Below are 11119 nucleotides of genomic sequence, written 5' to 3'. Positions count from 1 at the left end.
CCAATTCATATTCTGTGTAGACCTGGATCTACGTACTACTACTAGGCCCTACTACTACTACTAGATCTAGTTAGTTTAACCACTGTCGACTCTCCAGATAGTACTACCGGCCCTAACCCCAGGGCACTCTCTGTTAGTTGTACAAAGTGCTTCGCATTCGGGCTGGTCGCTGTTATTATAACCCCTAACCCCTAGTATTTTACAAGTTTTTGTTGTAGACCTATAGTAACGTTAGATAGTAACATTAGGACTTGTAAACGTAACAATGACACAGGTAACGTACAGCTGGTTCTCTGTAGTGTAAATGCTAACGCTATAAGTTCATGTTAGGGCCTAAAAAACATTAGGCTTAGGGTAGGCCCATAATTCTGTTGGACAAAATAACCTAGATTTTCTAGACTGAAAAAAAAAAACAACAACAGATTTTTCCTGTCGATTTGACACAAAACGGAAAATTTGTATCACTTCAGAATACTATCCACACAGCTAGTGACAGTGTAATTATTCAATGTTAGACACGTCTTCAAAAATATAGGCCTAACTTTAATAATATTGATAATAATTAAAATGCAGACCAATTCTTATGAAATTTCAGGTTTCTTCTTCGATCCCTTCACTATTGACTATTACCTGCAATTCACCCATACATGAACAAATCGGGCAATTGCTCTCATGAAATATCTGCACGCTAAATATATCATAAAAATCAACCCACAAACATTTCTATTACTTGTAGAAGTTGTAGTAGCATGCTAAGTAACAAACTACCTAACTCAGCTGGCCATTTGGTCATTCAAACAAACGGCGATGTGCCTACGTGGGACTATTGTGATAACGCTACTACCGGTAAGATTAGATCTACATCTAGCTAGCCCTTTGGAGAATTGTAGAAGATTCGAACAAAAATATATCCAAATAATATCACATTATGAATCCACATGCATTACTTTTCAATTGTACACAGCTTTAAATATACTCACTAATAGAAATATGTACTGGTAGCGGTGTAGAATGCAACTTAGCCTCTAGGATCCTGCCTCCGTCGTAGATCTGTTGCCTCTGCGCTGTATACACTGTGTGTATACGTGCTATGTCTATGTAGCGAGTGCTCAACGCATGTAACACAATAGGGAGAAAAAGTTAATGATAATATGCTAATGATATGTTAATTAGTATTACCCTCGAACATGACGATTGAAAAAATTAAAGTCTCTCATAGCTTAGGAGAGACTTCGTGAAATGGTTTTTACTTCTCTGTGAAAGTCTCTCCTAGCTTAGGAGCGGCTTGGCCATTTTAAGATTTATGTGATAGCTTTTATGTGATAGCTTCATGAAACGGACCCCTGGTGCGCCCTTGGTGTTCCTATGCAAATTGTGCGTTTTCAGCCATTTCCACAAAGCTGACGATATATCTACCGGGGGCATTTCATCGAGCGATTTGTCAGATATATATATATATATTTTTTTTTTTCTAACGAATATTTGCTCTTGGTCAGTCAGATGCAAGAATTTCAGTCTGTCCAAAAAAAAAAAAAATGTATCTGAGAAAACGCTTCATGAGATGCTCCCTGAATAATATGGTAATATTTTCTGTCCTCTGAAATACACTGTTATTCAGATGTTTTTGCCAATAAAGTATAGTTTTCATTCTGGGGTTTTGGGTTGTTGTTTTGATACATTTATGTGAATCTCATTCGTTTCTTAACAAGTCGGGGCATCATTTCTGACAGCTGATCATGAGGATCAAGAGCTCCTCTGTAACATAGCGTGGTTAAGCAGAGAGCGCACACTAAAATGCACGAATTTTTTGAGAAAAAAAAAAGGAGTAACTCCGCAGTGCCATGGCCTTAATTAGCTTAGAATTAATACACATGACATAATTTTCCTGAATGACATCAACTAAAATGCGCCTTAGAGATATTGTCCAGCTAGAGAGAGAACATGTGCCATGGAAACGAGAATTTGTTTTTGCGGATGAATAATGAAAAAAAAATGAAAGCTTCATTAGGCCTATTGTGCGTACAGTTCAATTGCGTTTTGTCAAAAGAACAGAAAAATGCGCTCCTGAATTACGTTTTCCTCAACTTTACTTACACTGACTTATGCAGATCATATTTTTGTGTTTGTGTGAAATTAAATCATAATAAGCTAACTCGGAATGATGTTTACACCAGAACAGATAAAAACAATATTATTTACAATCGATTGCACTATATCGATGGCACGAAAGCCGTAAGAAGATTGTACATCATCGAACGAGAAAACAAAACAAATAAAATAACAAATCAATCTATACTTAGGACATAACAGAAATTGTCGCCAGTCAGCTTGTAGTTTTAATTCCAACCACAATGTCATGATGAACAGCGCAAGTAAGAGTCGGAGAAACTCGTGTAATGAGAAGAAACGACTTAGTAATCGCTATCATCTGATTCGTCGTCATCGTCATCATCGTCGTCATCATCATCAGAGCTCACCAAGGCGAGAAGTCCCTTTCTCTCGCCGGCATCCTGACTGGACTGGAATGACGCCATACTGTCCAGCCGACTGGACAGCGTATTGCCCAGGCCTTTCTCCCCTCTCCCTGCTCGCTCTTTGCGCGAGCCAGCAAAGGCGATCATGGAGTAATCGATAAACGATTCCCGCTTTTGCAATCGCTCTTTCTGTCGCTCCTCCATGCGTTTCCTCATCAGCAAAAATTTCTCCTTGTCGGTCAGTTTGGGGGCATCTGGACTAGAGTCCTTCTTTTCCTCACGCTGTTGCTCCCTCACCGGTGGCGGGGATTTTATGTCCGGTAGGGGACTACGGGCATTTTCATGCGTCTCCAAAGTAGGCAGCGAGAAATGTTTGTTCTCTACCTCTTGTTCTTCTTCTTCTTCATCTTCTGCTACAACCTCTTCATGACCTTCTTCGGAATTTTCTGATATTGTGAGACCATTTTCCTCTATTTTCGTGTCAATGAGTTTTGTCCTGTCCGAGTCACCATGTGTAAGGTGGTGTGATGGTACTGGCTTCGAAGGCTTAACCGATTTATTTTTCGCGTGTGAATGTCGCCTCTTACGAGCAGGTTTGACCACGTTCGGCAGTTGTTGTGAAGATTCAGATACCTTCTGGCTAGATTGGTCCGAATTTGATAAGCATTCCGCTTCACTTCCATTGTCGTCATCGTCCTCTTCTTTCTTTTCCCGCCGGTAGAACTTCACTCGGCGTGATTTGTTCGTCCGCAGGAACTCCACGCGAGGTTTCTCGATTTGCGGCTTCTCTACAAAGCACGCCTCACACGGCCGCTGGAAATACGTCGGGGACTGCGAGCGTTTGCGTCTCGAATCCTTCTGGCTAGCCCTCTCTCGCCGGGCTCTGATTTTCTCCTCCTCCTCCTCAACGTTCAGGTTCAGTATGTTCCAATCATTTATGTGCGACTGCAAAAACTGCGGATCGAATTTTAAGTCGACGTGTGGCCGCGGGGTAGATATATCGAGGGCCTCGAAGCCCCAAACCGGCTCCTCGTTCAAAGCGGTCATGTTGTCAATAATACCCGAGTCCTGGTCCTCCTGTTCCATCTCCTTCTTCATCATCTTCATATACCACTCTTCGGATTCGTTGTCATCCATGTTCATCCTGAGGCCGTCGTCGATGGCAGAATTTTCGCGCGCTTTCTGCCCATCTAGGTCACGTCTGGCAGCAAGGAGCCGCTTGCACAGCGCCACGTCCATTTGCTCCTTGGCGTGAATCAGCCGCCGGTAGGTAGGCGAATTGCTTCGAGCGTGGTAACCATATTTCGAGCACTTTATGATGACGTCTCCCTTCTTCTGATCTGCCTTAACTGTGGCATCAGTCTGCCGCGAGTTGCGTCGACGAGTTACCTGCGGTGAACCGTTCACGATGCTTACCTGGAGGTCATGACAATGCCAGAGAGTTTAATGGAGTTGATAATGAAACCAACAAAATAAAGTCACTACACTGTAATTCTTTTCAGATAAAATGTGGGATATGAAAAAGAGCATCCATCATAGGTGCCTTATCCTTCTTCTTTTGCAGGACGCCCTTTTAGCTTATTTTGATAGAAGAGTTTACGAAACCATTGTAGATAAAAATGACGATATGATGTGATGAGTTTGAACTGAAAACGTATTTGATTTTAAGTATATGAGAAATAGAAAATCATCTAGATTTTCTTCCTTTTTCTCTATTTCTTAATCTCATGTTCTTTCTCTCATCTAAAAACAAACGAAACAAAGCAAAACAAAAAGGTTTATAATAACAACATAAGGACCCTTATGATTTGATAATTAAAGAAATCGGCATTTCGCATTTAGTAATTACACAATTTTAAAACAACTACAAAATATCACAAAATAATAACACAAATCATTCATTTGTGAGAGAACTCAAGAGAAACAGAACGTTTGCAAATGGAGTCAACCCTGCATTCGCCAAAAGCAAGACGGTCATGTACAAAAGTACTGGAAATATCAGACATTGATTCTGAGAGAGTTAAGATTACCTCAAACTTGGGGTTGTTGGCCAGACTACGAAGAGCCGAAACTCGATCAACGAGGCCGTCACACGACGCGCTGAGAAGAGCGTCGGCCCGACTGTTGGCGGTAGTCGAGATCACCGGCAGACTCGACGTCGAGATCGAAGACAGTTTGGAGGACGCACACCACGTTGACGATCGCTGCAAGTTCGGACGCGGCCGCTCGCCTACGACACCGGTGAGATTGATCTTTGGCGTTCGGAATTCGGCTACAGTGTGCGACCTCAGCAGGCCCAGCCCGCGGGATGTCCGTCCGTTCTTCGTCCGATCGTTGACGGCGGAAGGCAAGCTGCAGCGGTCCTGGCGGCGGTATAGCTGGGGAGAGACCAGAGCAACAAAGGACTGGTCCTCTTCGTTAGCACCAATCTGCGACCAGTTTCTGGCGGAAACAAAAATGGAAAATATCGTGTTCGTTGAAAAATTGGGTGTTAACATGCAGTTTTCTGGTTATATTTGCAATTTTTCGCAGGGTCTTGAGGGTACGATTGAAAAGAATAGCTTGAAAAGTTGTTGAATGTCGATATATACCTTTAGTGAAAGTACGTCACAAACTCTTTTATACTCATTTTATATCAAATTGACTGGGGTAAAAGGTGGTGTAAAATACCGTCGATAGTTCCATGGATGCAATCTTTAGAACAGGATCATACACTTTCAATCTTACGATTTGTCAATGTCCAAGTGATGCCTAAATTCGTGCACAGATGGTGTATCATGTTCATACTTGATCATGTTCCGCATAATCCTGATAATCCTTTTGCGAACATGTCACTGTTTACCGATTATTTAAAACGTTAAACAATATAGCTTTGTGCTTGGTAAGGATTTTGTTTTATTTTTGGTAAGCAGAAAACATTTCCAACTTTCTATCTGACTTATATTTTATTGATTGTAATCTTGGTTAGACTTGATGCAACATTAAGATAAAGTTACATAACATATAAATAATATACAAAACTATTTTGGAAATGATAGAGGAATCTGAACTTTTATTCCCCGTTTACTTCTCTACCTTCGTGTGGCACGGGAACTTTCGTCTTCCAAAATGACATTTAACCAGCCTTTCTTCTTCTTCTTTTTTTTTAATGACAGAACGGGTTGCAAGTGATGTATTTAGATATACATTGTAGGTCAAAAGAACTCCATGCATCTATTTGTAAATATGTTTCATTGTATATTTCCCCATAAAACCAACTCTTAACAGTGCTTAAAGTCGTTTTTTTCAAAGTCACTGGCATTACTGAATAGTACGGACTTGTTGAAGAACAGCCTGTGGCTGAAACAAGTGACCGTGTGGAAATAAAATAAACGAATGAATGAATTAAAAAATAAATGAATAGATTGGTATCACCATGTCTAGAGCTCTCCATGAATTACTACAAACAATGTGAACATTTGCCGTCTTGATATAGATGATGCTTGTTATGTATGAAATGTCCATAGCCATGTGGATAAGGATTTGGACTTTCAAAATTAAAGTCCGATGTGCGATTAATGTGCGGCGCCTTCATCCTTTAACAAGAACCCTTTACACACAATGTCACTTAACTCAGCTGATGTACTAATGCCTACCCAGTAAACTTGGGGGTAAGGAGACTGGCAGAGCCAGAAAAACATTGTCAGACAGTACCGCATCGTACTCTTGAGAAACTCAGAACTTACTGCGTAGTCATAGTGAAATAATATGGCGTCTTTTGCCTCAGCCAACGATGGAGACGCTATCCATTTTAGGATTTTGAATTCTTTTCCATGGAAGTTTATACGGCCATGCGCAGCCGATTGGAAGGATCTTCCAACATCATATGTGGCTATAATGTCCAGTGACGTCCACAACTTTTCGAAAAAGAAAAGACGCATTGGGAACTGACCAGGGTACCGTCGCCATGCTATAAGTGCAAGTATACTACCAAGACTGCTGGTCTAATCATGCCAATGTATCGAGTTATGTCACTTCGGTCGAACGACACACTGATGTCGCAGGCGCGACACTTCAGACAGTACCAAAAGCAGAAGAAAGATGACGTGACCGTCGCGAAATTTTGACCAAGCTCCCACAATATTCACTTGGGAAGACTCTATGAATGGTCCGGCAATATAGGTCCACATCGACAACATCAAATCTAAAGATATTGATACTGCTCTAATTCTGAATATGATTATAAGCTTCGGTTCTTTAGAAGAGTGTCTTTATTTTCTCTCCTTTGTCGCAATTCCTCTTTCTCATGACACGGCGAGCCTTGGAGAAAGTGGTTGCCAACCGCTCACCATTCACCACAGGTGAGTCCTCACGGGACCGTGTCAATGTACCCGCTTCCACATGCCATGACAACAAGTTTATACCAACTCCTCAATTTCCTGATCACATAACGTCAGAAGGGCAACCGTCACTCGTTTCTCGTTCACGTAATGTTTTCTCCAAATATCATCCAAGTCCTGTGTTTTGTATTGGTAGCGATGAACAGGTGTAATGACACCGGTAGAGAACCAGGGACATGTTCTCCCACCACGACAGGTACCGACATGGATGTACGCGTAAACAATCTTAAAATCGTTGACTGATGTCTGCAAGCAAGTCGTCACAATCGATGTTTATCGACTGGCCGCCGTCTTGTGAAGTTTCTTTGTGAGTCTCTCATTTCGACGGACAAACAAAAGACTAGCCACGGGCGATTCGGCAAGCTGACTTGTCCTGATTCAGCTTTTCTTGTACTCTTTTCTTTTTGTTAAGATTTTCCTCTTCCCTAGAGGTTCATGTGGGTTGTACAACGTAGCTGTAAGTGGATAAATGTAATTGTATAGGAGTAAGGACCACGGCATTGTCCGCGAGACAAGAGACGCTGTATTTTCATGGTAATTTCATCAAAAAAAATATATCGTTATCTCCGAGGAGAAGGAGCTATCAAGGCTTGGAATTCGTTTTGATGAGACATGGACAAATATGGGTATGAACAGGAATAAAAACTAATTCAATGCAAGACTTTATCTTCGATTGGTTTTAATATTTATAAAAACAAAATTCATGGAACAGAGCGCATTTATCTTTAAGGATATAAGCACTTGGCATCGAACTTGTCAAATACAAAATGAAGGAATTACTATTGACATGATTTTAGTTCACATTTCTCTTATTTTTAATCAATCGTCACATTGCCAGGCAAGAGTGAGAGATACTGCCTTTAAACAGATTCGAACATCATCCTTTGTGTTCAGTGAAAAAAGAGTGCGAGATCGAGAGAAGAAATGTTAGTATTGATTTATACGAGTTGTCACCTGGGATAAAAGCAGGACGCATCAGCGAACACAAAGACCAAGATGTTGGATGATACAGCTGAAAGGACCGACCCTTGGTCCGGGATCGATTAACGTGTTCGGATATCCATAGAGCAATTGATCTCTGACATTGGGGTATATGATAGGGATCCTTGGAGAGAACGGAAGGGGTAAAGAAGCACACTCGTAGATTGGACCTTTACCCTTTGTTTTTAACCCCTCCGATTCCACCAGCGAGATTTTGAGAGAGGATCTCAAATTGTAGCCAAATATTTTATTGTCACTTAATCCGTGCAATATGAAAATAAATCTGCCCCCTTATACGCTCTGATGGCTATGGTTGGTCTATTATTTTGCAAGTGCAATGAGTCCGATCGGTATAACACCCGGGGTCTGTATTCAATTAGGAGTTGCAAACGTTTGACAACACAACACAATCTCTTTTGCAAGAGCCTCAAACTAGTTGACCAGGTCATGCTGGTGTCAAGGTCATAAATAACATCCATATCACTGTGGAATTGCTCTAATTATATACTCTGTCGGTAAACAGCATTGTGCGCAGAATTATGTGTGAGCGTGATATTTGAGATCATTTCGTTCCAATGAGTCTTCTTTGTACTGTATATTATAATTGTTAAATGTGAGTACATGACAACAGAAAAAGACTTTATGTGTGAAGGAAAAGGATTTATATACTATGGCCCTGCTATTGATATTCAAAGATTTCCGACCAAAATGATCGTTTGTGATACTCATATAAATTCATGATTATCTCCGGATCTGTTAACTATTTCCTCATCTTATTTCATTTACTCATTCTTCAAACTTTTGGGTAATTGTTAAAAGCTTTAGTGTGTTAACTGGTGGCATGCTTAAAATGTTGTTCAGTATAATTATAATTAATTGTTCTTATAACATTTATTGCTGAATCTCATTGCTGCATGACAGTTAAGGTTGTACGGGCAATTTTCTAATTCTCTGTTCACTACATTAAACTGTCATCTTTTAATGTTAGCCAAGGAGTTTTAGGGGAAAAAAAGGAACGAAATGATCTCACAATACTTTTAGAAATAGTCTTTTGGAAAAAACAAGTTTTCTATCTACTTCTCTTTCCCTACAAAGAATACACATATTTCAAAAAGTATGAAGCAAATGATGTATTTTTTATTAAATGAGGTAAGGCCCGATGTTCCTGAAAGATAATTATGTTCATAACATCTGTATTTATTTTCACAATATGATATTTGCTATACTTGCAAGTTGTCATGTTTTGACCTAAATCCACCGGACGGCTGCGGTCAAGACATCCTTTATCAAACCAGCGAAATCCCTTAAACAATACAAGTTTCAAATATTCCTTCCACCTTGTCATGTTTGTCTGAAGTTAAAGAACCTACAAGTATGCAATAGATTACAGAAGTACCATGAAGCTAGTGACCTTCCTTATACCGCAGCGGTAAAGAGCTAACCATACCCAAACATGCCAGGGCATTGTCCGATGTTAAGGAACCTAGTATTTCTCGTGTAGCTACTAAGCCAATGACCTTCTTTTTCACCACAAGGGATTTAGGCTCAATGGAAACCACTCAAGTGAACTAGCACTTCTCCATGCTATGCAACCATACAACCGGTATGTCATTCAGTAAAAGCATCTGAAGCTGTTGTTGGTTTCATGTTCATCGACTTAAGCCAAGCTTCTTTATTTTTCTTTTTCTTTTTTAAATTCTTTCCTTCGTGACGGTCTTCTTGCAAGGTCGATTTTTCAGAGAATCAGGTAGAACGCCCTCAAGTTGTCTGTGACAAAGTAGCGGGATGACGCAGAAAGTGGTACATAGTGTAGTTCTCGATAGTTACAGGCTCATGCCTTATTTGGTGTCTGCCTAGTATTAATGTGCTCACAAGGAACACAGTTAAGGCAACTATAGGAAGAGATCAGTAATACTGGCGTACGTGTAGCATCATGCTCGTTGGCAGACTTAACTGTGTCACGAAGTATATACAGTAGATTGCAAGGTCTGTATTGATAACTGGGAAACAAAGTTTTATGCTTCTTACTATGTCACTTCACATGTGTTTGCTTGTAGCCTGTAATGATAGAGATGCACGTAATTATGTTATCCTTAACGGTCTTACAGCTCGTCATAGGGTATGGTCTCTCCAGTGTTAGAACTGCGCCTCTACACAGGGCCCTACCATTATCTTCTTTTTTTTTTTTTTTTACTCCAGCACTACGTGCAAAGTCCCCTTTTTACGTCTTGGTTGCGAGGGAACTCGTGGGTAAAAATACCATGTCTAAGGACGCAAGCACTTGGCCGGATTCGAACTGGGGACCTCTAAAGTCAGGTCTATAAACCACTATACCACAGTGCCCCCGTTCAATCTTCTCACTTTAATCAGGGAAGTCTCTCTCCACCTCCCTGCTTTAATCTTCTAAGAAAAACGCTCTCAAGAATAGGCACAAATACTCATTTGCCTTTTTTTGAGTCACATAACGTTAATCGTGAACATACATTATTTTCTTGGATGGTCCCAAAAGTATACGCCGTGGAATGCGAAGGTACAATATTCTTCCGTCATCAACATCTTAACACGCGTATAATGAACGACGTGGCCCATATTTGTTAAAGTCTTTGAAAATGATACAGGGTGACTTTGGGTACCTTGTGTGGTGTGTGAGGCGTTGTCTTCGCTCCATGTCTGCCGACTTTGACTTGCCATGACGGGTGCTCCCTCCACCGCCCCGCCTCCCGAGAAACACCATCCGCCTGTCCAGGTGCACGGAGATGTCGTTGGCTGGGGTGCCCAGAGGTCGCGGCCCCGAAGACCTGGGGCTCGACCGTTTGGCACTCGTTTGCTTCTGACCACAGGGACTCACGCTCACTACTCCTCTTCCCGGAGATGCCACGTACATTTTCTCTCAGTTCACAAAACTATAAACTATTCAATGTACCTGAAAGAAGAGAAATGAAAGAAGTACATTGTATGAATCATGCACCACACACAGGAACAGACATGCATAATGTGTATTATGCGTGTGTGTAATACTAAAAGTTTGTGTCTCTTTCTCTGTCAGTGAATATACACACTCTAGCAAAAGTAAACCTTGGCAAAATATTCACTGATGTCACTTCATTGTTCTAACAATCTTCTTCATTACAATTCTGTCCATCAAAATACATCTTTTGATACCCCCCCCCCCAAAAAAAAAAAGAGAGAGAGAGAGCGAGAGAGGGAGGAGGGAGTCGATATGCAATCACTTTATCGAAACATTTCCACTCCATGTTATGACAGCACTAAGCTTGTACGAGCAAT

General features: G+C 40.9%; 1 protein-coding gene across 1 annotated transcript in view; it reads right to left on the bottom strand.

Moving 5' to 3' along the window:
- LOC140228502 (uncharacterized) overlaps positions 1-10718 on the bottom strand; it is a 16375-nt gene extending 5657 nt beyond the window's left edge. The window contains exons 1-3 of the mRNA XM_072308733.1: positions 10468-10718; positions 4505-4916; positions 2423-3890 (exon numbers count right to left, since the gene is read on the bottom strand). Of these exons, the coding sequence (XP_072164834.1) occupies positions 2423-3890; positions 4505-4916; positions 10468-10718 (2131 nt within the window). The remainder of the gene's footprint in view (positions 1-2422; positions 3891-4504; positions 4917-10467) is intronic.
- Between the last annotated feature and the right edge of the window lie 401 nt (positions 10719-11119).

This window comes from Diadema setosum, chromosome 5, assembly GCF_964275005.1.
Source record: "Diadema setosum chromosome 5, eeDiaSeto1, whole genome shotgun sequence".
Taxonomy (NCBI): Eukaryota; Metazoa; Echinodermata; class Echinoidea; order Diadematoida; family Diadematidae; genus Diadema; species Diadema setosum.
This window is presented reverse-complemented; position numbering and strand designations above follow the sequence as displayed.